This window comes from Hippoglossus stenolepis, chromosome 18 (assembly GCF_022539355.2).
Source record: "Hippoglossus stenolepis isolate QCI-W04-F060 chromosome 18, HSTE1.2, whole genome shotgun sequence".
NCBI classification, from domain to species: domain Eukaryota; kingdom Metazoa; phylum Chordata; class Actinopteri; order Pleuronectiformes; family Pleuronectidae; genus Hippoglossus; species Hippoglossus stenolepis.
In genome coordinates, this window is record NC_061500.1 from 6,668,399 (window position 1) to 6,695,189 (window position 26,791).

At 42.2% G+C, this 26,791-nt stretch overlaps 1 protein-coding gene across 2 annotated transcripts in view; it reads right to left on the reverse strand.

The window, feature by feature from the left end:
* Positions 1–26,791, reverse strand: part of trabd2a (TraB domain containing 2A) — a 56,529-nt gene that overhangs the window by 19,303 nt on the left and 10,435 nt on the right. For both annotated transcript variants that reach the window (XM_035183907.2, XM_047344367.1), the window contains 2 exons: positions 11,037–11,183; positions 10,470–10,644 (listed from right to left, as the gene is read on the reverse strand). In XM_035183907.2, coding sequence (XP_035039798.1) covers positions 10,470–10,644; positions 11,037–11,183 — 322 coding nt within the window. The remainder of the gene's footprint in view (positions 1–10,469; positions 10,645–11,036; positions 11,184–26,791) is intronic.

Below are 26,791 nucleotides of genomic sequence, written 5' to 3' on the forward strand. Positions count from 1 at the left end.
TATTTGGTAGAAATGTTCCCAACCCATAGATTGCCAGTAGAAAAAACTTTCTTTAAAAAGGGGCCACAAGCAAACACAAGAAATGAAGGAATGAATGAATGAATGAATTAATGAATGTCAGTTGTATTGTTGGTTCAGTGGGACGAGATTAGCTGCAGTAAACCCACTGCTCTAAAGAAACAGCACTAAAAACGTCTTGAATTCTTGAATTATTTCAAGATAAAAACTGAACTGAAGCAGGAAATTGAGATTGGCTTCCAGCGGACAGCATCAGCGGCCATTTTATACTTAAGATCTGATTACGATCATTCAGCTCGTTCAGCCACCAGGAGTCAAAGAGCGTTTTCTGTACGGCCCATACCTGCCGGACCGTATTTCTGCACTGTGCATATTCCACTTCCTCTGAAAACACATGCACCCTGCTCCGCTCCGCTCCAGCCCTCCAACCGGCTGAAGGGAAGTCGGGATGGCTGCTCCCCTTTTTAAATAGCATTCCACATAATGCTTCTTTCTTTCTTTTTTTTTTACCTCTGATGTTTTTCTCCTCCATCAACAACATGTGGCTCCGAGTGCAATTTTGTGCCCATTTAGTTTGAGTAATCTGCAGGAGATCTTGTCGATGTCCAGCCGGGCCTGCGTATCATCTCAGGTCTAGATCCTAACGAAGAGCAGATCCATAGAATAGGAGCCTGTTAGTAATCACAGGCTCGGCTTTTGGCCGTCGTTTCTGGTGCTTTCAATCCCTACGTCACCCTCAAACACCTTGTTTCCACTTTTTGTTGCTATATTCACAATATTTTTCTCTCTCTGTCAATCACACATGTGTTAATCCCATTTCAGCCTGAATCATTCTTTCCTCCCAAGTTAACCGTGGTGTGTTATGGATAAAACCAAGGGGCTTAGTTTTCCAGAGAGTCTCCCGCTTCCCTGTAAATCCTTCTGCATCACAACAGAACATGGAGAATTTTTAAATCTGCACCAACCGAATCCTAAACAGAGAAATCGTGTTTTGCCGATCGCAATCTCTTATTCACTCCAGAGCTTCAGTGACACAAAACAGAGATTATAAAACCTAGCACGGTAATTTCAGTGTGAGTTAAATTGAGTTTGCAGCATAAGAGAATGGAATTCACACTTTGTTTTTATTTTGTTTGCAAGATAAGTTATTTATTTCAGAATTCTTTAAAAAGAACACGCCATAACCATACGGGTATCATCAAAAAGACAATTTAAAATAATCAAATTTGTCTTTTTGGCCTCACGTCCACACAAAAACATTTGTTTTTTTTCCTGCTGGGGTGAATTTTGTCATTACAGCAAAGACTTTTTTGTTTTTTGGGAAATGCTTTAACGTTCAAAATACACAAGAGATTTAAGAAAATGTTTCTGGGTGCCAACAGATTCTTTTAAACTGACAAAAGTTGCGTTGCAGTTTAAAAAAAAAAAAAAGTCCACATATGTTCTGACGTCGACCCAGAAAGAAATAAATCTAACGCTGTATAACTGTGACGCCAAATACGTCACACGGTCTGGATGGATAAATAAAATAAAGCTCATTTGAGTATAAAAACTCAAAACTATGTGGCATCACAGAATCCTGCTCTGCTCACACGCGCGGCCAACAACACAGGCTCTTTCATGCAGCGCAGCAGAAAAAACGTCTGCTCCGGCTAAACAAAACCGTATTCAATAACCCCACAGTGAGAGAGAGAGAGAGGAGTGAGTGGAAGCCACAAATCACACAAGTCATGTTTTCCTCTGTCCCTTCACATCTTCATCGCCTGCAGGCTGCGCGTTTGCTCGCCTTCATGTTTCAGCCCCCGAAATGAAAAGGGACAGCTCCCTCATAACAATTCCCGCTGAGAACCATCAATAGATGCACTGCTGCTCGCTGGGTAAAGATATAATTTTCCTCTTCCCTTTCATATAGGGGTGAGGTATTTCTGGTCCAAATGAAAGTTGAGCCCCTGGGCAGGCGCGTAAAAAGAGCCCCGTTCCAGGTGCATGAGGAAATACTGAATGGGATCAGGGGTGAGGAGTTCAACGCTTTCAATAAATCACAACAAGCTGTTGTGACAAGCGTTCGCTGCTGTGACTGCGAGAGAAGTGTGGGGCTGCATGAGCTACGTCTGGGGTGAGCAGGGGCCGAGGCCTCTGACCTGATGAGTGCACCTAAATGTATACGTTTAGGTGCGTTTCACTCAGCAGCCAGTTAGTTCCTCAGAGTGGCTGACAGGTTTATCCTCTCATTTAAGAAGAGACAGAGCTGTGGCGATGAAACGTTGCAGATGCTCCTGACAGCTTAACATGCGACCGGTTTAATGTGTTTTCATGTTTAGCCAGTTTTTTGTTCTTTGGGGCTTTTAGGATTATAAATATGGAACAAAGATCACAGGCGGTTCTGAGGGGGAGGAAGATGAAGAGGAAGCAGCACGAAGACACTGACAGAAACACTGTCCAGTCACCAACACCGGACATCTGCTGAAAGATGGATGTTAAAGCAGGATAAACACGTTTTTAAGTCACTGATAAGACACCAATGATGGTGATTGATCCTTTTTCTTTTTAGCCTGAAAACAGCAATTTAAAAAGAATAATTATAATTATCACATCATGATAACGATTTTTCTTATTTCATGTAGTTTCAAGGTTAAGATTTGCATGAATACCAAACCAGTTTTTGATACTATATATTTTCTGCCTTTTGTAATGGCCAATCAAAAGTATTTTGTGAAGCAATCACAGGAAACAGAGTATTTGAGTTTGTATGGATGTTTTTACACTGACTGACTTCTTCTATTCAAATAATAAAATGGTTTGTTAATCGGCAAAGTGTGTTTTGCCACCGTCAAAATTCTTGGCGCTACACAAAACCACATTTTGCTGCTACGACCATGCAGGGACGACACAAGACCCTAAATCAGTCATAATGGAAAAGTCATGAATTGATCAAATAATGATAAATCAGTAACAAGGAAAAGAAAAACATCGACAAAATAAAATAAGGTTTGCCGCAGCCTTACAAAATGATAATTTCCCGTTGAGATACCCCAAATGGCAGAACAGTGTTTGCCAGTATGTTCCTCTACTGTCTCCATTATTTCACACTTCTGCATTGAATTTTAAAATTTTAGCCCCAAAATAACGTGATCATGGTTAAAACAAATCAATGCTGGCTGTTGCTAAATCCTCAACAGAGTCAAACGCCTCGTTAAAGCGCCCATCCATCTCACTGAAGTGCTACAATTTACTGCTATCTCCGCCTTCGCGTCAAAACTAACATCTTCTTTCGGTAGAGAGGCCTCTGATGTCTGATGTCTTGTGCAAACAGTCTGGATAAATCCTGAACTACAGCATTTTGGACATGTTGAAGTCTGATTTGTGGTAGAAATTAAACCTCCATGATGTAATTTTTTAAACATAGAACAACTTAATAACAAGTTGAATCTTAAAAGTGTCATTTAAACAAAAATCCAGAACTTAATCCGGGTTTGGCAGACGGTCCGCCCGCCTGCCTGCTCAAACCCTGACCAAGTGTGTGGTAGGTCTGGTCTGGACTTTAATGGTGCTGCGTGACATGTGTGTACTCATGTCAGCGACTGCCCCAAACAGTTGTAAACTGGCTGTTTATGAAGGTGAGGTGCTGTTAAAAAGACCCACGTTTCGGACTTTCACACCATCTGGGGGAGGAAGAAGAAAAAAAAAAAGAGGAAGCCGAGCAGCAACCGCGGTGATGTAGTGCTGCTCGGTGTGAAAACACACTGCGGAGGGACGCGGGCCAGGTATGTGTAGGGTTTGGCCTCTGGATTTAGGACAGAGTTTGAGTGGGAATAACCAGTAAACCCACTATAACTCTGAGACTAAAATATTAGGCACATAGGGGTAGTTAAAACCTAATTTATACTGCGTTCACGAAGGTTTAGAAAAGACGTCTATGTTGTGTTTCCTGAGAAATAAGGTTAAATTCTCTAATTCCACAGTGTCTGACAGCATCGCAGAGGGTATATATTCTGGATGAGCTCGTTCCAACTCTTTATTGAAGCTGTGATGTTTACACTGGGGCAGAGACTCCAGGTTTTTCTGTGGCTGCGAGATTTAATCCAGTAGAAATATTGCACATGACGTGTGCGTCGTTTTTTCTGAACCGGCTACTTTGGAATCTGTTGAGACTTTGAGATCGGCAGTGGAATTCAAAATAAAGTTCTGTGGGTTTGGCTGCACAGCTCGAGTTCCTTCATATACAATATTTCGTGACGATAAACGTAATCAGCTCTGCAGTTCTTACCGGCGCCAAGTTTTTATTGCCGTTCGTCTGTTAGCAGGATTACGCAAAGAACTACTGAACCGATTTTCTTGAAACTTGGAAGGAAGGATGGGACATGGGCCAAGAAACAACACATTCAATTTTGGATCTGGTCAATGGACCTTGTGAGATAGGGCTTTTTTTTTACATTTTCGGATTGTCCAAGGGATAAATTCATGGATCTAACGAAAATGTATTTGTTTTAATCTAGTTTATTTTTTTATTTAATGCTAATTTCATTGTTAATAGTCAGCAATACACAGAATGATAGAGTTTCTGCCCTTTTTTATCTTCTTATTTGCATATAACATATGATCAAACACTAAGGTTACATCCATACTACTACGTTTTAGTTTTAGTTACTATGTTTACTGCTGTCTACACTACTCCAGAGTTTTTGAGAGCCTAAAACTGAGAAGTGTGTAAACGTCGCTGGCCGCAATTTAGTTTGAAAACTCCAGGGTTGCGTTGTATTATGGATTGGCCAAAACACAGTCGCCAATATTCTCTTCCTCCATGAAATCCTTCGTCTTACTTTTCCTCATTGTTGTTTCTCATTGTTAGTATTTTCTTTGACTAAGAAACCAACTGCAGAGTAGATAACGTCCTTCCTGTTTACGTGAACTGCACTTTCAGCTCGTGTGGACAGAGATCATTTTTGTGGTTTCACATAAAACCACCTCTAACACACATTAAGTCTAATTCAGTATTTACCGGCTCAGTCACCACACGGCGCTGACTACTAAACTGCAGTGGACTCGGTAAGTACTGCATATTAAGTGACTATATTCCCCCCCCGCTCCAGTACTGAGATCTACCCGCACACTGACAAGTCAAGGTGCTCTGTGTGAGTTATGAGCTCACGTCAACCTCTGTCACGAGCCGTAGCTCACGAGGCCGAGCCGTCCATTTATTACAGCCGACCCGCCGCACATCACAGATCACTAAACCAGGGGTATTCTCCCCGGCGCGGGCCCTACCAAGCTAAACAGCAACAGATCCAACGGCAAACCTTAATTGTCTGTGAAAAGAGTCAAACATTTCGACGTACAGTAACCGTTAGAGCCCGTCGACCACACTGGCAATTACACCGCCACAAATATTTAAATTTGTGGCTTTGGAGCAGAGTTTGAGGGGAGTCGTGATGTGCTAAGCAGCGGGGGGGGGAGCCGGGACTGAAACATGGACGCGTTCAAGCTGAGCCTGGGAGGAGGAGGGGGGGTAAAAGAAAAGAATTTGTAAGAGCCGGCAGAAACGGAGCCCTCGGCCTTCAGCGATATGTAAACACATCATTTTATTAAAGTCAAAAGTGCCAGGGTATGACAGAGATTATAAAGGGAACACGGGTTGGGATTGTGTACTTGGGTTTGGTTACTGTACCTATGGAGCGGAGCAATAACAGCTTCCATATGCCTGTCTGAGCGCATGGCTCTTTTTCAACATCATCATTTAGTCTGAGTGATGGCCGTGGTATTTCAGACAAACAGATGGGGGGGGAAGACAAATTTCTAGGAGGTATTTACTTACAGTGCAGTAAAGTATAGCGAGGCATGACAATACGGTAATACGCGGAGCAGGGGAAGGCAGGGAAGGGGCTGAGGCTGGAATCGAACATGCACTGAACTTTGGACATTTTTCTCTAGGGGCTGTTTGTGAGAACGCAATTGTCCGAGTCAGTTGCTACAGACGGAACTTTTCCAGGCCCCGAGTAAAACTTCTGAGTGAAAAGAAAACAAATATCGATGAGGTATTTGTGTTGCAATAGACTTGAAAAAACAATGATAATCAAGAGCTTTTGACAATCCGGGCCGACGTCAATGCGCTGTAAACAAAAACTTCATTTCCGCAGCAGAATTTATGCTCCAAGTCTATGTGGGCTTTTTTCCCCATCTTTGCTCAAGAGGTGGGTCGCTTGAAACCCTGCGTTTGCACTCAAATAGCCCCTGCTTGTGCTTAGATCCGCTCTGCTTGTGCTCAACCTGTACACTTGCACTCAGATATTTTGTTGCTTGGACTCGGTCCGGTCCCGGTTTACCAGACGCTTTCCGGAGTTCACATCTGAAAACAGCTCGAGCATCTGAATATTTGAACCCTGACGGTCACTGCAGACCTGCTGAGATTCGAACACTTCCTGAAGGAATGTCATTTCTCCGGCTGGATATGTAAAGCTTGGAGTGATGTTGCTTTACAAGCAGGTAAATAAAAGATCAATGAAACTGAACTGCTCTCAGAGGCTTTTTAGTCTAAAACCCTTTAGATGTGAGATTAAGCAACGATTCTGTTACTCTACTGACCTCTTTTCGGTTCTGTTTAATTTAGCGCAGGGAGGCTGGAGGCCGTCCAGCATTTGGTCATAATAAGAAATGTTTTTTGGGGGAATTTGTAAATCATCTCACAATAAATCCATAATATCAACAATGGACTGGGTGGTCATCATGAGTGTGTGGTCAAGCAGCTCTTATCTCACGCTCTCTATCTCCTCTTCATGTCTGACTCTGTTCTCTGTGTGGGTTCATCGGGGCTGAATGTGGAGTTTGAAGTTGCGAGCCAGTGACCACTACACTTTGTTTGACTGTTGCCTTCCTGACCACCGCTCTTACCAGACTGCATTTGAAAAAAAACATTTAAAAACAGCAGCGAAAGGAGCTGGAATGCAGAACTGGTCACGGGCCCCCGTTCTAATGAGTTCAGACACAACCAAAGAATCAATACATCAGGATTTGGTAAGAAAGTACTTTTCTGTAGGAGGTTATTATGACATTAAAGTCATAATAAGGTTTTGCGGAATAATGTGTTTACTGCTCTGGCATCGGCTCAAACTCTCTTGGTCACAAATATCTTGGGAACCTGACCCGGATAGATGTCTTAAGATTCTAAGTCAGCCCGATAACAGGATATCAAACTAATAGATATTTTAGAAATACATCTCTTGATGTAATGAAAGCTCCAGACTCATAAACAAGACAAGACACAGAGGGAATACGTGCACGGCTGTGTGTATCTGAGTGGATGTTTGTCCTTCACATATGAAGATCGCAGCAGGAGATTGTTCAGGGGCCTGTACTATGAACCAGGAGTTGCTGGTTCACTTTGTATCGAGGTAAATCACCATTGTAACTTGTTAGTTTGTTGTTGGTTTACTTCAAGAAAATATTTCTATCCCACAGACAGATAACCATGAAGAACAGCACTAATATAATGATCACCTTTCAAGAGCAGTTTAAGCAATAAAAAAAAAAAGATAAATAATGCTCATTAATATCACAGATTTTTTTGACAAATATGTTTACAGCATTTATATAATCAAATTAAAGGTTGTTGCCATATTCTACTACTACTACTTAATGCTAATACTTTCAATACTCCGGTCAAAAAACTAAAGCATGGCTTCCAATAACATTAAACCACCAACACATCCAAACACTTCCACGATTAAAACTCTGGACTATGTTGAGTTTCCTTTGGCAAAGTGCGATCAGCATCCAACCAGGCACTTTGACAGGGAATAAATTATAATGTACAAACTGTTTTGTTAACTTGTTGTGGCAATAAAGCTTAGAGAAGGCAAAATGAGTAACCTCAACAATTTTCCACTTGGGTCAGTGTGGAATCTGCAGGCCAACCCCTGCAGGCTAATGGGATCATTACTCAGGAAAGGAAATATGTTAAATATGTGGTTTCTTCTCTAAAAACACACACACACACACAACAATAATTCTTCTCAATCAGATTTATATTTGTAGGCCTGTCCGGAGGAATTTCAAGAAACCAAAATGTATCCTGCAGTGTTACAATGTGAAAATAACGACTCTGGCGTTATTGACAGTACAATGAATTATTAACTAGAAAACACACAACACAAAATGCAGAATAGATGATTAATGTATCTTTCTCTCTATCGAGACGGCCGTATAAAAAAATATGATGGGACTGGTCTGATGGCTAATTGCAACAGGGAAGTTGAGTACACCGACATAATGGACGCCATTGTAGTGTCTGTATGTGCGTGTGCGCGTGTGTGTGTGTGTGTCCTTTGACCCTCCAGGGATAATTAAGGACACATTTTACCCAGGTCTGTCTACGGTATGGCCTGGGGGCTGCAGTGTGTGTTTGTGTGTGTGTGTGTCTGCACATGCACCCCGATGTGCCCCGTCCCGTTCCTTGTACACGCCGACCCAACCTGCCCTCCGTATGTCTAAGACTTGTGCTCCTGGGCTGATTGGCCGTATCACTTTCACTCACCAGCTCACACACACACTCACACTCACACACACACACTGAGGAACACACCTTTTTAGACCTAGCCCTTGTAAAGGTACCTCCTTAGGGACACACAGTGAAATGAACTCCTTGTTAGGGCATGAGTGTGTGTATGAGTGTGTGTGTGTGTGTGTGTGTGTGTGTGTGTGTGTGTGTGTGTGTGTGTGTGTGTGTGTGTGTGTGTGTGTGTGTGTCTGCTTTTCCTCAGCTGTTTCCTGCCAGCTCAGGGAGCAGCAGACTGTGACGGCCTCTCGCTCCGCTCGGAGTTTCGCTGCTTTTCAGCTTCGAACTGACCAAAGAAATCGAGAAGGTTTCTGACGACGTCGTCATGAGGAAACTCTGAGTCTGAAATTGATGTCGCTATAATTTGATCCTCTCTCCCGCCTGCACATCCCGTGATGAAGATGAAGAAAATCCAATGTTGGAGGAACGGATTCCTTGTGTTATCTGCTCTTCACTATGAACTTTTGTGGTTTCACTGATAGTAAATCAGCTTAGACGACTTAAAAGTCAAAAAATGTCCCGAAATAAGAACTGTAGATTTGTTATGTACGAAATAGACATTTTGATTTAAGCCGTGAAATATTTTCATTAACTGATAATATTGACACAATTCGTATTTTTGGTCAGATAAGAAATGTATAGAACGAAATTATGAGATTTGATCTGAGCCAGTAAAATCTTTTCTTTGCTCATCTGTGTAATTTGAAGAAACCAAAAGATTAATGAATAAAGTGCGATTCAAACTGATTTATAAACATTTGTTTGAATTAACAGTAAATTAATCAGTGTCCATTTTTCAAGCAAAAACATAAAATATGTTGTTTTCAGTTTCTTAAATGTGAGGATGGGTTGGTTTGTAAAATAAAAAATCTTTGTGTTTTGGACTGCTTGTTGAATAAAACATGAATATGAATATAATCTGTATTTTGTTCTCAATATTACAATAATTTAAAGAACGTACTATCTACATTTGTCATCTTTATTAAGTGTAAAGTGTTTAAACTGAACAACCAGAGGCCAAACAAACCAACAAGTCTCCAGCAGGACAAAGACGTGTGTCTGCCTTCACCATACAACCCCCGACCAAGCAGCAGGAATACACATGCACACTCACACAGACTCTTCTGCACTTAAATGAGACAACTTTAATCTTCCTCTGCTCTTATCAGCTTTATCCTTCCTGTTGTAAGTCTCTTATCAGACCCCTGCTACTTATGAGGTCGGTTACAGAGGAATTCAAAGTTTTAAAAATGACCTTTTTAAAGCTCCAACAGGCCACACGTCTGTTTCTGCTCTGTCCTGAACTGATAACAAGGATTTTTTATTGAGCCTCCAACACAACTCTGGTTTATTTGGACCCAAAGCTGATTAAAACCATCAGCTGTGTGGATCAATAGATTTATCTGCTGAGCCACTGAAGGGCTGGTTATCAACAACCAGACCCCCAGGATTTAGTTAGATTTTTCCCCGACAAGAAAAAAGAGGGATTGCGGACGATATGCAGTATATTTGAGGTATTACATGGGTATATAGTTTCTGGTCTTATCTCTTCTGTATCTGAAAGGAGCTGCACAATCGTCCAGATCAGAAAAAGACGTCTTATCGGTGAGCCCCACTTCTCCAATCAGCTTTGATTTCAGGCCCCGGTTCCTTTGGTCGTCTCTTTCTTTTCTCTTTCTCTACATGAGTTTGTTAAGCTGCTCAGACTAAGACGCTTTCCGTCTCCTTTGCAGAAGGGCTCTCCCAACAAAAAGAGGAATTTAAGTCATTTTGTAGTGGGGATAAAAGTAAGCTTATTAGGTGCTGTGATGACCGGACGCATGAGTAAAGACTAATAAATGTAAATGTTTTCTGACATTTTAGTCACAGAGATATCTTTATTTGCCTCGTTTTATTCACCAACCTGCTCCGAAGGCGAAGAAGAAGCTCTTATCGGGGTGGTCCTCCAGCAGGGCCTTGACCCTCTTGCCCATCCTCTCATTCCTCTTGTAGATGAGCTCCTGTCGGAAGTAGCTGTCTATTTCCTGGGCGGTCACCTGCTCGCTGGGTGGCAGCGTCACGTTATTGAAGTTTGGGACCTACAGGGTTGAAAACAAATGAAAATTTGTTTTGTCTACATTTAAAAGAAGTCAAAAGAAGGAATGTGAAAGGAAAGTTATGGGACAAAGGACAACACAGGAGGAGGGACAACAAAGATGTGGCGAGGACGATGGAGAGAGGAAGAGGAGCAGAAGGAAAAGCAGGAAGAGTAAATCAGGATCGGTGTGGAGAAGCTGCAGGGGTGGAGGAGGTGGTGTGGGGGATGGAGGGTCAGTCACAGGGTGAGGGGTGAAGGTAAAAGGTCAAGGGTGGTGTCGCTGAGACACTACAACAGGTCAAGGGGTCAAAATGATACGCAGCTTATTAACTAGAGCGAAAGTAGGAAGATAGGATAAGATAAGATAAGATAAGATGAGATAAGGGGACTGACCTGTGAGGTGTCGTGGTTAAAGATGATGGAGTTGAGATCTCCACAGTTATAGTGCCTGATGAGATCCTCGGTGGTGTAGGGAACCTGGAGGCTTCCCGCCCTCAAAGACTCCTGCTGCAACAACGTCTGGTTCAGGGCAAAGATCACCTGGAAGGACACAGTGAGGATCAGTTATTGATCAGTTCATATTTAACCCGATAGAAGACGCAGAAACATCAGAATCACAAAAAATTCAGCAAACAATCGTATTATGCATCATGCATTCAGATCTACTGCTCATGTGTACACCCTAAATCTTAACATCTGTGGCATTAAGTGACAACAAACAGGAAGTCGGGCAGTTGCAAGTAGGTGATTCAAGAGGTAGAGGAGGTTAAACAAAAGTTGAGGCGTTTCTTCATCCACCCATGTTCGCAAGGGTACAAATGGACCCGTATACGTGGAAAGTTTGGGACGTGCAGCCCAAACTTTGCGACTGTATGAGTCGACTGCTCATGCTCAAGTTAAGTATATCCCCCTTCCTGAATAGAATGTGGGATCAGGTACGAATGTGAGGAACACCAGACCCACGCTGACCCTCATTTTGTTAAGAATGGAACAAATACGCAACTCTCAGCGGACGAGGAAAGTGGTCAGGCTAGCATCTCTGTGAGGTCGTACTTACTTACAGCAGTGCTTTGAGCTAAATGCTAACATGCTAACATGCCCACCATTTCAATGAGGACGTGTTGATTTTTATAATGGTTGCCTGCTGTTGAAAATTAGAAAGTTTTGACCAGATCTTTGTGACATTTTACTAAAACACAAAAAATTCTGTCTGGTATTGGCCAAACAGGTAAAGTCTGATGATCACCACAGTTATTGGGATTTATCCTCTGGGGACAATGAATGTCTGTAAAACATTTAATGACATTTTGTTGAAAAATTGATAATAGATATTTCATTCCGGACCAAAGTGGCCACCAGTCCAATGGAGTGACAGCACCATCCCTGAAGCCAAGCTGCTAGCAAGTGGAAAAGCTCATGTGGATGACATGTACCACAATGTAAACACGACAAGAAAAGAAAATACTTAAAACTTCCTGGGTGTCAAAGCAGATCTGAGTAAATTATTTCAGTCTGAACTAATTATTAGAGCAAAGGAATCCGTTTGGAGTTGATGCTGTCGAAGTCGCTCTCTGCTCTGCTGCAGAGACTCAGCTTTAGTGTGTGTGAGCGTGAAATCGGCCTGTGTTTGGTGAGAGGGCCCCGGTGAGCCCTGCCGCCTCTGATCAGCGCCGCACGGACACACGTGCATGCATGTGTGTGCACATAAACACGCTCCACACAGCGAGGCCAGGCTGGACGCATGGAAACCGCCGCTGCTCGTCAGCCGATGGTTTCCCCTGTGATCTTCCCGCCACACACAAACACATGCGCACCTTTCACCCCGAGTTTGATTACCGCAGGAGAGGCGAGATTTTATGGTTGGTTTGTTTCTCAAAGGGAACAATTTGTCAAAGTGAAGATGTGTTTTGTCAGCTGTGGTAACATGTGAATGTGTCTGCACGTTTTTTTACAATCCAACAGGCACCCGTGTGTGTATTCAGTAGTGTGTGTGTGTGTGTGTGTTGTGTGTGTTGTGTCAAATGAATTCTGTATTGATATGCATACCCGTACGCCAGCCAGGCCGACCCAAGCGGCTGTTTTTTTTTTTCTTCTTCATGTTCTGGTTTTCTAAGGTGCCCTGATGACACTTTTGTGGGAGCCTCGGTGCAGCAGAGGAGAGGAGGAGAGGAGGGCAGCGTGGAGCAGATGCCTTCTTGTCAGGGGACAAAGGACCCCTCCATCACCCTCTCTTCTCCTCTCCTCGCCGCAACCTCCAGCTTTCATCGGCCGCGCATCAAAGTGGCGCTCTGCATATGAAAAGGGCCCCGTCTTTATGCCACGCAAATTAGCCTATCGCCGCCCCTCCCCGACTCGTTTCACAAAAAACACCCTCACATCTGTGCCACGTCCGTGAAGGAAGGCCCTCATCTGCAGGGTCTCCCCTTTTTTCTCAGCACCCTCTTCTCTTTTCTCCGCTCGCCGTGCCTTTCAGCCCCTTAAATTACGGCTGTGAAGGGAGGAGGGGAGAGAGAGAAAGAGGGGGGGGGGGGGCAGTCTTGGCCTGATAATAAGAAAGAGAGTTAAAGGTTTTTTGGGGGAGGAAAGAGATAGACAAGAAAAAAACAAACAAGAAAGGGAGGAAGGACACAGAAAACCGGAGCGGAGAGGAAAACCTTAAACGAAGGATTTCTTTCTTTCTGCTCTGATCCTCCACTTGTGTTTGTGCGCTGTGGGTCAGTGGGTGCACTTTCCCACTCGGCCCCTTTCATCAGGTCCCCCCTGTTTCTTCTTCTCCTCCACTGCTGCCCCCTGTCCCGCCCCTCGAGCACGCACACACAGCCGCACGGACACACCCCTCGCTGATATCAAAGCGAGCGCAGCCAATGAAAGTCAATAATTGTCCTTTGTCATGGAAATGGCCCCTCTTGTTGAGATGGAGTGGGGTGGCTGTGTGCATCCAGAGCAAACATCATCACAGACAGATTCCCACATGTGGAGATCTGGAGTGTTCGGCGGCTCGGCTAGAAAGAAAAAAAAAACTCTGGAGTGTGTTGGCTTATAGCTCAGTAAGTCCCGACCAGTCGAGGATCTGTGAGGAGAGGTTTTACCTTCATACTTTCCAATAGTCATGAGTCTGTTGGGAAATGTCATCGCAAAGACAGATGGCAGCAAATTGTGTTTTGGTTTCTGTGGGAAAAAAAGTTTGCTTTGTAGAAGTGGCATCAATAGAAAATGTGCAACAACATGCGTTACAGCACAGATGCAGCTAGTGAGTCATAAGCTGCTCGGAACTCCAGAGGATCCTTCGCAGTTTCTCCAGAGGACGTGCATGTGTGAGTGCAAACGTCCGAGTGAGAGCCTCCGGAGGTTCTGCGGACTTTCTCCAACCGGCCTCCAAGTGTAAAGTCCGGAGAAGCCGATGTGAGAAAATAGCAGGAGATCTTCTGCAGGATTCACCATGAGTGAGTGGGGGGGGGGGGTCAAGTCCACTTGACCTGTTTTCTAGAACTTGGATATAAACAGAAATACAAAATTTCCCTCACGTTTGCCAGGTTCTTTTCTACTGTTTTACCGGAGCTTTATTTTACGGTGATTATGTCGTCTCCTTCTTCTTCTCTAACGTTTGAATTGCACAGGGAGAATCACAACTAGCTGATTATCTGGATGCTCTCAACGTCTAATATTCTCAACCCTAATTGGGCAGAAGTGTTCATTATCTGAGGAGAGAGAAGAGCACTTGTGGAGTCACCACAATTCGTTCAAACTAATTTGCCGTTTGACGTCTTTTAAACAGCAGCAACACCGAGAAGAATCCAAAGAGAAGTTCAACTCACGGCGACTTCATCCGCACCGTGTTTCAACTTTTATCGCACGTCATGAACATAACAAAGTCACGATAAGAGAACGCGAGGCCTTTTATCCGAGCAACAACGTGTCAGCGGCACATGTTGTCTGTGCCGTGTGTGTAAACTGTGCGTGAGGTCCTGTCACAGTGCGAATGTGGCGTAAAGTGAACAGCTTGTAAACACGAGGATAAACTCCTTGTACGGTTAAAGTCTGTGGCTAATTGAAGTTGTTCTGACTGAAGCAGCTGGCTCTGGATGTGGAGAATGTTACAGTAACTTAATTTCCAATTCAGTTTTAGTAAAAACGCTAAAGAGGAGCATGTGTGTGCCGGCATGCAACGTGTGTTTTCCTGTGTGTGTGTGTGTGTGTGTGTGTGTGTGTTTATTCTTGTTTTTCTGACTCATTGTGAGCACGTGTGAGCAGAAAATTATGTCTCCGGGTTTAAACAGGTGTTTGAAAAGTAGCGTGTCCACACTGTTGACAAACCATGTGTTCAGAGACACACGCACACGCACACACACACACACACACACACACACACACACACAAACTGGACTTGCAGCCAATTCAATGAGACCTGGCCATCTCCCAAGTACAAATGAAGACTTCCAACGCAGCTCCTCTGTTTCCTCCCGAGTCTGCGATGTTATCAGAGTAATAGAACTCCCTCTCTTTCTCCGTCACACACACACACACGAAACTGGAGAGTCAAAGAGAGTGAGAGAGAGGGATGAAGAGAAAGAGTGTGAGAGACAGTGACTCTCTGTGCTGATGTTATCAGAGGAGGAGAGATGAAGGCCGACAGAAATAGAGATACGAGCTCCGAGTAACTTATGAGTGATGTTATCGGGGAAATGTTAGTCGGCGCAGTCAGGCCGAAAACAAGAGCCATCAGGATCACACAGCGGAACAGTGACTCGGAAACTGTGAAGTCCTGAGGCAGTTCAACTTTAAGCTTCAGTTCTACTCTCTCTGCAGAAGCAGACACCAGAGGCACGTTGTTGTTATTATACTGCTTTCTATGTGTTTGGAGGACGCATGTGCAGTCGGTGCGCTTGTAGCATATAATCAACATATGGAGGTCCGCAAAAAGAAATGTAAATCCATCTTACAGCGCCTTGATCGCCCCCTGGTGACTGGCTGCAGTATAGGCCATAAACCCCACGTCCTCCATGTTAGCAGATCGGACATGAGCCAAATTAAAAAGTCCAAATACACGTCAAATAGTTTTTACTCAAAGACAGATTTGCAGTAAGTTTGTTTTTAATTCGTTTTCTGATGCCATAAAAACAGGGTGAAACATCATGATTGACAGCTTCGACTGACTCATGATTGGCCGAGTGTGTTTATCGACAGGACGTTGTTACCAGGGCTCCATCCCCTGACTGCGTCTGCACAGACTCTGTCTACAACTGGTGTTTTTAGCACAAGGATGATAAATCATCCATCTTTATATACAGTCTATGGAAAATTACGGTATACAATGTGATAAATTGTTTCTATTCCTCTCCCTGCGTTGTGTCAGAAAATTGCACAAGTAGGTAAAAAATTGCATTTCCATTGAGAAGGAACCATAAATGCCAAATCTGCAACCCAAGGCTAAGGCTAATTCCTGGTTTGCTGTTTCCTGGTTGGTCGCTTTGCCAATAAATCCCTGAATGTGTTATTAGCAAAGAGGTTTTGGAGCCGTGAGGTGGTGACAGTGCAACACAGAGGTGGTGTTTTAATAAAAAGTGGTCAAGTATAAAACACAAGTGGTTTTAGAAGCTTTCCCAAAGAAAAACATCGGTGGAAATTTCCGCTTGTTGTGAAGCGTACGACCAAAATTGGGGATAAAAACATCAATATTTTAAAATGTTTTCACACTGGTAAAGAAAGGTGGTTGTGTGAACAGTAGCAAATGGATATTGCGGCTGCAGAAAATGGTCAAAGTTTGATTCAGTGGGTATTCATTGACACATGCCCTCCCCCCCTCACACACACACATCTGCACGTACATAAATCTTTCACCACCGCACAAGTGAGCTTTCACTTTCTGGCTGAAACACCACCATTTAAACAAAGAAACACACACACACACACACACACCTGTCACTTTGAGTTATCTGTATTGTTTCTACCTTTTTCTCGTCTGCCCCCCTCTTCCAGCTCCCCCGAGCACATTTCCTCTTTCCTCCAACCTGCACTCCTCCATTCATCCTCCCATCATTTCATTCCTCCCTCCCTCTCCCCTTTGATCCTGTACATTCCCCCCCTCCCTCCTCCTATCCCTCCTTCCATCCATCTCTCCCTTTTCTCCGTCTGTGCTTTGATCCTACATATCCCCTCTATCAGCCAGGTCTTTTAAGATTTGACCCCCGCATTCCACAGGTCACTAATTACCTCCTCGCTGCGTGTGTGTGTGTGTTTTCGTGCGTGTAAGTGTGTATACACCTGTACAAGATTAGGGTGGTTTCTCTGTGTGTTTGTATGTACAATGTATGTGTCTGTCCTTGTACATGTGAGCGTGTGTGTGTGTGTGTGTGTGTTTAAATGCCTCATCATCATGGATTACTGCAGCCGCTGCGGAGCGCAAAGCCGATCTTTGAAGACAGCTTCATTAATTTTCCAATACGGGTCAAAAGAAAGGAAACGTAAGGCCTAGATTTCCTGCACAGGACAGACGGAAGGAGAGGAGCGGAGGAAAAGAGAAGATGATTTCCTCGCCCAGCCACACGGTGAAATATCCTCGGGTCTGTATCTTTGAAAATAATGATGAGTGAAAAAGATTCTGTTCCTTTCTTATCTTTCAACATTTCAATCAATGAATGTTGTTCTGAACATCTCTCTCTCGCTCTCTTTCTCTCTCTCTCCCACAGCCAGACAACAGAGATCTGTGAGCAAACAAAAAGTTCCTCTCTTTTCAAAGTGTGCATGGGAAACTTTTCAAAGTCCAAATAATCAAAGTTGGCTGTATTCAAGCAGTTCACACTTTTCTGCTCAAATAATTCAACTCATCTTTAAATTTATAAAAATGTTTTGTTTTTTTTAAACTATGTCTTTGAACACAGACCCAGGAGAAATGTTGTTTCTCTCGGCTGATCAAGGACACAGACCCACATCTTCAACCGGTTATTAAAAAAAAAAGAGAGAAAAATAACATCTTTTGTCATTTAAGAAACTTGAACGACAACATGTTTGACATTTTAAAAAAAAAGGTTTTAGGGTTCGATCTTACCAGAAACTAAACTCAAAACCATCAAACTGTTAAACGCTAATGTTCTAGGGATTGTGTGTTGAACGGTAAATTCTATGTTTCAACCGTCCGCAGGACAAAATTCACTTTGGCGACTTTAAATATAACGTTAACAGCAAGTTAGAAGATAAAAGAAGAATTGATTATCAGACTGATCCGTTTAAAATCTACAGGCACCGTTTATAATTCATACAATGTTAAATGCACATGAAGAAATTAATTCACAATGAAAATGAAGCCCACACATAAGCTACATATATATGAATCTGAGAATACACTTCTCCTTTTATTTCTCTCTGTGTGATCAGTGTTTCTCTCTCTTTATCTCTGTTCAAACCTCTCGCTCTCTCCCTCTCTCCCTTTCTCTCTCTCCCTCCCTCAAACTCTCTCTTGCCCTTTAAAAACATTCTTGCGGGGTGCATTTACCTTGGTGCCCGGACGCAGCCAAATATTTAGGCTGTCACAAAGAATCAGCCTCAAACCAAATGTCTGTAGGTGTGTGTGTGTGTGTGTGTGTGTGTGTGTGTGTGTGTGTGTGTGTGTGTGTGTGTGTGTGTGTGTGTGTGTGTGTGTGTGTGTGTATCAGGGATTGCGGTGATTGAAATGTCAACTCCTCAAAACCACCGTCCTGCTTCTCGCTGAACAAGTTGTTCATGAGTCCCAACCAACACAGAGAGAAACATTCTCACTCATCTCTCACTGTAAAATCATTAAATAAAACAATTAATGCAATGGAATCATGGTTACAGTCACGGTTTGGCCGAGTACTTGACTCAAAGAAAATAACAATTAGCAGAAAATTCTGATGATTCAATTAATCATCAGGCAAAAAGGCCAAATATTTGGTGTTTCCAGATTTTCTACTGTGATGATTGTATTATTTTATATTGTATCATATTATATCATTGTAAATTGAGTGTCTTGGACTAAATGGCTCTGCGGAGAGGTTTTCTAACATTTGTAGACTAAATCATTAATCAAAGAAAAGTAATGAAGAGATTAATTAGTAATAAAAGTAAGCATTGTTTGCAGCCCTAAACAATGATATGGGCTCTTTCCCACTGAATAGTAGAATTTAGTGATTACAGCGTAATTAATACACTGTTAAATTATGATTATTTATGAATCCCCCATATTTCTGTCTTACATTTCGAACCATCGCATCAATTAAAGAAAAACATGAAAAAAGTGACTTTCTGACTAAATCCTAATCCTAATTGAATCAATGCAAATGAGTGTAAACGCAGATTGAATCTCACACACACATATTGTGGCCCATACTCACTGACAGTGACCAAACAAGAGGAGCAGTTTGTAAAAGTTGGCAAACACAGACATCCACTGTTCACCGATCCATCTGTAACTTTCTCTTTTACACACACATGCACATACACACCCCCCCCACAGAGCAGCCGTCCAGCCACTCGGTGCATCGGTCCCACTACGACGCGACACGTGGGTCTTGAAAACACAGCGAGCCACAAGGAAAACAGCCATCAATCTCTACAACTGTCCGTCCACCGGGGGAACGCTGTTAATCTTCAGGACAGCGCGAGTCAAGAACAACACTGCGGAGCGGTTTCGTGCCGAGAGTCCCAGGGATGCAGCTGTGAGCACTTAGCGTGGACACACACCGGCCATCAAGGTGTAGTCACGTTCTCGGTGTGTGTCCAAGGAAAGAAGAGCAAATTAGTGTCCACGAGCAAAAGAAAATAGCGACTTTGCAACTAGTGATGGACCCGACAGTTCAACATCAACCCTGTACATCACACACATGTCCAAAGTCGCACAGGGATGTTTATTTCTCTAATTTCAATCCCTCATCTGTTCACTTACATCACTTAATTATAAAGTACGCTTCATATTTCAGGGCAGACGCACACATATACACATGTTCTGGTCTGAGGTCAGACAGTTTGACCTTTCCACCTCTCCGAGACTGAAGGTCACTAATGGACTTCCTGTAAGAAACTGAGATCACATAAATGCCATTGTTAAAACTGTTTTGCTCTATAAAGTTACAAACAGCGTAAGAGCTAGAGAAAAAAAAAAGATGTCAAGAGTAAAGTGATGATATAACAAGGAAAATGTAGTGTTTCAAGAATAAAGTTGTTTTATTGAGGAAAAAAGTGGTAGTTCTTTTTAGTAAGGTTGTAACTGTTCCATTACGTAAGGTGAATAATCCAGTAAAGGTGAATTCTACGGCCAAATGGTGATTGATTTAAATACATGTGCAAGATCAAAACATTTCCAGTTATACATCGTACCTGTTTTATTTGCATTTCCATTTTCTAAAATATTCTAATATCTATAAAATAAGTTTTAATAAGTGTTTAAATGCTCTTGCCTGCTTATAACAGAGGTTACAATCTGCTTCTTACGGGTTTTTTTGCTGTTTTAAAAATACATTTTCAACTTTATTCTCATAATATTGCAATTATTTTACTTCTCACATTCCTATTAATATAATCCCTATTTTGCCTATTTTTCAAATTCAGTTTTGTTATGATTATATTGCTTTTTCATTTTATTTAGTAGGAAAAAACATTTGCTAAAACAGTCCAGAGTGGAAACACAGAAGAAAAGGGTGCTCTTTCAAACTAAGAGCCCTGGATACAGTTAATGTTCTGTCAATGTTATACTGATACCATCAGCATTCCTTCTTTGCAACTTAATAACTGACCTATGAAACAAATACAGATTTCTATTGCATAATGAATGACTAAATAAAATGATGGTTAACATTTTGAAACAGATGAAACTTGTATAAAAGCTAAATCATTGATCTCAAACATTAGTGGTTTTGAACCTGAAGAATGATTTCACTCTTATTTACAGTTTTAATTGCACACAGCTCCAATAAAACAGCAAAAATAGACACCAAACACCCCCCCCCCCCGCTGCAAGTGATGATGGGTACAATTTTGTACAAAGACAATATGTTCTCAGCGCTGGACAACAAAAAAAAGAAAAACAGCAGAGAGCAGAGCCAGAAATACATCTCAAAAACTTTGACTCTGCAGAAGTCAGATAGAAAGAGACAGCAGGAGTCGAGAACCCACACAGCACTATTTATGAGTATCTGCAATTCCCTCAAACCACCGGCGCAGACTCACAACCAGAGCACCTCTGGCAAACTGAAGAGGCCACACACACACACACACACACACACACACACACACACACACACACACACACACACACACACACACACACACACACACACACACACACACACACACACACACACACACACACACACACACACACACACACACACACACACACACACACACACACACACACACACCATCCCACAACATCTGTGAGATGTATCTGTGAAAGATTGATCAATAAAGGAGACAGGCAACGGGAAAGAGAGACGACAAAAAAAAAAGATATTTAGAGATGGACAGTGGGAGGAAGGAGAGAATCCTCCCTTCAGGGAAAGAAGAAAACAGATAAAGCGATAAACAGACATATGTGGAAAGACCGAGAGAAAAATAAAGAGAGCGAGACAGAGGGAAGGGAGCGATGGTTGTTGTTGTGTGGACGTCTGCCTCGACCCACAGCCTCACAACCACAGACATCTAAACAGCCAGTAAACTATGTAAAACATTCAAACATCCTAACGGTGCCGGGAGTTCAGTTTTCTGAAAAGTGTCTCCTTGCGTTCAGAGGATGGGACACACAAACACGCTCCTGTTATGTGAGGTCACGACCGAAATAATAACTGTCAAAGCTGCACAACTTATACCAGATTAAAACATAACACCCTCCGATTTTGGATGATTTAAGATCACAATTTGGGAATTCAGTTGCTAAATATTCTTAAAAATCACCACATTTGACCTAGTAACTTATTATCAGACCCATAACGGTGTCCAAACATATGAAAGTAACACAAGGGTGTGAAAACCTTGAGAACAAAGCAAAGGGCAAACACACAGATTGAGTGAAACGGGGCGGTGAAAGGAGCTGAATGACTCCAAACAGTGGTGATGCTGTTAAGCTCTCACAGGTTTTATGATGTGCAGCGACTGCCGGCGGACAAACCCCCCCCAAAACACAAACAGTCTTTAGGTGGAGACCTTGAAGTGTGTGGGACTGGGTGGTGCAAGAGGAACCTGATACACATGTGTTGGTCCATCACGTGTGTATATAGCAGCTTACATACACTTCTGTACGCTCTTCACTGTGTCCTGCACATAGAAGGGATATAAAGACGCATCGCCACTTTCTCCCGTTGTACAAAAATTTTGCTAAAATATCCGGGACGCGGACGCCGCCATCTTGAACCAAACTTATCGGAAAAATTAACACTTGAACATACGTGAGTGTAATAATAGCTTTCGTAGAAACCATCTTTGAGAACTTGGTAGCTTGGTCCATGTCCCGTCCACTAACATGGAGGATATACTGCAGCTATTACCACTTTCACTGTTGCTGAGAGTGATTCGTGGACAATACGAACATGTGGATGATGCTAATGCAACATATTTTCAACTTAGCTATAAAAAACTATCCTCCCTTGTTTTGGCTTCTTACATTGTGCACGTCCTCATATTGACAGGAAACCATCAGGTGTTAAACGATACTTGACACCAAAAGTTGTCTTGGTTTGTTTTTGACCACCACAGTGAATAGGGGAGAGGATGGGGGGGAAAGGAAAATGTAAAAAGTCCTGATTATTTCCCTAAATAGACAGTGTGCGCCACTCACCCACCCACCCCCACACACCCACACACACACACACACAACAGGTTTATACAACATCTCTCCCTCCTTTACGGATTCAAAACAAGTCGGAGCAGCGGACCATCACATTTCCAGTTGTGTTCAGACCAATATCTGTCAGTCATCCAAGAAGCAACAACTATTAATCAAAATGAAACGTGTTCCCCTGAAAAGATCGTATCTAGAACACAGGCCGGCTGTTAGAGCCGGATTCAATGTCTTCACCCAGTTAGTTTCCTGTGTTTTCCACAAGCTGCAGGAAAACGTGTGGACCACGAGACACAAAGTCCAACGTCAGGCCGAAACAACTGCTGTTTGGTTAAGTGGCAAATACCGATGAACTCTGAAGAGGAAACGACTTCAAACAACTTTACACAACAGTTGAGAAACTAAATAAGGAAACAGCTCGTACACTCAGAACAGATGTGCGATCATTTGATTGTGATTAAATCAATTTGGTTACAAAACTAAAAAGCTAGTCACTCAATTCCGGGATGTAAAAGCATATTGTGATGTGGTGATACTCGCAGGGTTAGTTTGTGGACTGCTCTACAAGCCAACTCCTTAGCTCAGCCACGAATGGGACAATATGTTCATACAACTGGAGCCAAAATCTGCAGTATTGAGGTCCCGCCAATACAATCGCACTCGACCAATCACGAGTCAGGTTCAGCTGTCAATCAGGACATTTCACACCCTATTTATAGACTCAAATAACGTATTAAACTCAAACCTCCTGAAAAATCCCGACTCTATCAGGGAGAGAAGAACCATCTAAAATCAAAGGAACCAACTTTGGACAACAAATAGTTAACACGTACTTTTTAGAAATGGAGTTGGACGGGTTTAGGACATGTACTGCAGCCAGCCAACAGGGGGCGATCAAGATGTTTTGGCTTCACTTTTGGGGGAGCTGTCATGGCGTCCATCTTTAAATATAGTCTATGGTTCTCACAGTTTGCTCAAAGACCTATTTGAACCATTGGTTTTCTCGTAAGAGTCTGTTTTTACTCCACCAAAGGTCAGATATAAGTGAAGTTACATGGCTAATAAACTAAATTAGCTCTCCTGCTCCCCATCTCCTTAAAGATCCACACTTACAATAGCATGAATTTGTGTTGAGTCAAAAGGAAATCCTCAAAAAGGAGAAAATCCTCAAATCGCAGTGATTAAAATTAAAATAGACAGATTTTAAATTCCAATTTAAATCCCTCATTGAACTTACCAGCAGTTATCAAGACAGTGAACACAAACATGACAAGTTACAGACGAGCAAAGACTTGAATGTCAGGGAGCAACTTTGCATTGTCAGCTGAAAAACTTCACCCAGCTGGAAGAAATTCCTGCTGACGTTTGAGGCAACGTTTCATTTCACTCCTGGTGCTCGTCTCTGTCAAGACGCACGGACGTCTGAGTCCTCGTCGGGTCAAACATCTGCGGAAAACAGCCACGTCTCACAAAACCTTTCCTGTGTGACGCTCACCTGTGAAATTCTACTGCTGACACCCAAAATGTGGACTGGAGCCAGGAAGAGGTTTTATTTTATCCACTGAACTGAATCATGTGAAATCATCCACATCACTTAAGTGTCTCTGTGGATTTTTAAGGAGTCTTGGGTAAACTCTCCTCATCGTCCTTTTCAGAAAGTCAAAGTAAATTTTCTGTGCATAGCAACGTTTCCTCAAAGCAAAGAGAAAAATTCATGTCTCTCTCATTTTTTGCAGTCTCAAATAATTGCAGAGTGGCTTCTGCTCAAAACCGCAGCACAAGTTCCAGGTGACACTAATCGTCCTGTGTGTTTGAGTTTGCGGACAGCTCCTGGCCTCTCGCTGCTCGGCTGAGGTCCAGTCAGGTTTGGCTCGGGGCTCCAGGCGGTGATGATGCTGGATTTAATCCAGACCATCCACAGACCTGGCCAGTACAGACGGAGCATGAGCTACCAGCAGCAACCGTTAAGACTCAGTGTCAAAAATGTGAGAGGTTGGTGCTCATTTTGATGAAGAACCTGCTATTTAAAAAGGAAAATACATAATTTTTCAATGATTGCTGTAGTTTGATACGACAACTGTGTCAACTTCAAGGCTGTTATTTTCTATTTTGGGGATTTTAAAGTAAATCATAGGTCAAATAGATTCATAGGTTTCACCCTCGACTGCCTGAGAACAAATGATCTATTGGTTTCAGCTGCAGTGACAGTCGTCTGTTTCATTAGACTGTGAACAAAGACATTAGGCTTTTCGGCACCGACATGCATCCACATGTAAAGACGACCATTATTCCCTTCTTATCTGATAGCTGTCACGTCCATTAACTGACTATTCTCTGTTAGCCAGTTTCTTTTCACATATAGACGACGCTGTAGCATTGTTAATGCAGTGTAACTCAAATATAACAGTCACAAAAACTACAGCTAATTTCACTGTTTAAGGAAAATATAAGTTTAGTGAGTCAAAGTGGCAGTTTGTAAATGTAAGTGTTCCCCATATACTGCATCAGGTTCTTAGCCAGTGACAATTAACTTTAATTAACAAGTGACGACGAGAACCCCAAGGAGGTAATTTGTTAATAATGTTACAGCCTCATTTAAATCATAAATTTATAGGAAATGAATATTGGAATGAAAGGAATAATTTTTGCAGTCTGAATTTCACATAATTTGCCCCCTGGGTTTACTTGTTCAAACAATGAAACCCCCACACACGGTGGTTTAAGGGGATTTACCAGAAGACAGCCTGCAAAACAAACTACTGTTGTTTTTAACGGCTACTGTACATCTACAATATTATATTATTCATCCAAACTCAAGCTTTATTTCCTTCAATACACAAGAATAAATGTAATTACTATCTCCCTCCAGAGCCGTGTCCGTGGCACTGCTTCATTTTTATCACTCACATGCTAATTCCGTGCTGATTGGTCGTAGCTTAGTAACAGCAACGACCTCGCCTGCAAAAATCTTAACTTGCACAACAATAGTGAGAATGATGGGTGCTAAACAAATTGAAATGGTTATTATAATTACTCTAATTGCTTTTATGTCTAAGTTACATTAGCTTGAAAGACGGGACGGCCGCCGTTAAGTGAGTGTTAAGTACATTTGTAGAAGCTGAGCTTTTCTTACTTAAATGAAGGTGGAGGCAAACTGCAAGACAGCAGCAACACAAACGTGTTTCTCTCTGAGCCGTTTGCCCAGAGCCAAGTTTCACAATCAGATGTTGGAGCAGTGAATGGAAAAGTACTCACTAAAATAAGCAGTGTTGACGATATGTGTTATTTAATCTGTAAATACGGCTCTTTTCACTTGAGTTGTTTTACATTAATCATAAGAAAATGAGGACTTGGATTAAGTCATTGAAATGAACTGCGTTTACCCTGTGTTACCTTGGACCCATTTGGCCAAATGAAGCATTACTGTGGGTTGTGTTCTGTGTAATAATAGGTATCAGTGTTTATATTTGAAAATGCAAATTCAAATTTAGAGAATTAACAATAAGGATTATATATAATATTTTATGATATCATTATTATCATAATTTTTTATATAATATTTTTTATATAGTCTATAGATTAAAGAATAGAGATTCTCTTTCCAAAATCTACTGTTTATATCAGCAAATATATTATATATACAAATACTTTTGTTAGGCCTATTGCATCACCTCCCATTGTTGTGATACGTAAAACGATTAAAGTATGTAATACTGGATAGATATAGATTTTTAAAAAGTACAAAATATTGATCACAATGTCATTGCTGAAGTTTATTGAAGAAAAACAGCACTGACTTTAGAACAAAGTTGTAAAAAGAGCCCTTTGCCCTGAGGGATTCAAAGTATTTTCTCTGGCTTAATCAATAATAACAATAAAATATGCAGTTAAACAGGATTACGTATAAATCATTGAGACCCCTTGAGGGCGTCTTACTGAACTGTGAAGATGCCAAAGCCAGCAACGTATTTTATTCAGTAACAAGCCGTGCAGATTATTTTTAAGTATCAAACATGAGTCTGGGTACAGAGCGATGATCTCGGCGCAAAGCTCCGTGGCCTGCACAAGTTTTCATGACCTGGTGTTAAGTCGGGGAGACACGCTATTAAATCCCTGTTTGAGCTGCAGAAGGCTGCGTTACACAATCAGGAAAAGCCTGCGGCCGTCTCCGCAGGTCGGACCCTCCTGCGCTGGAGTGTGTTACTGTATATGCCTTCAAGGATCTGAGCTCTTTCTCTTGGCATGCAGCTGGCACCAGATACATCTCATCCGCTTTCAATCAAACGTGCCCGAAAAACAAAAGGATTCAAACGGGTGGATGAAGACACAAATGGAAAAAAGTTCTGCAAAGAGGCGGAGG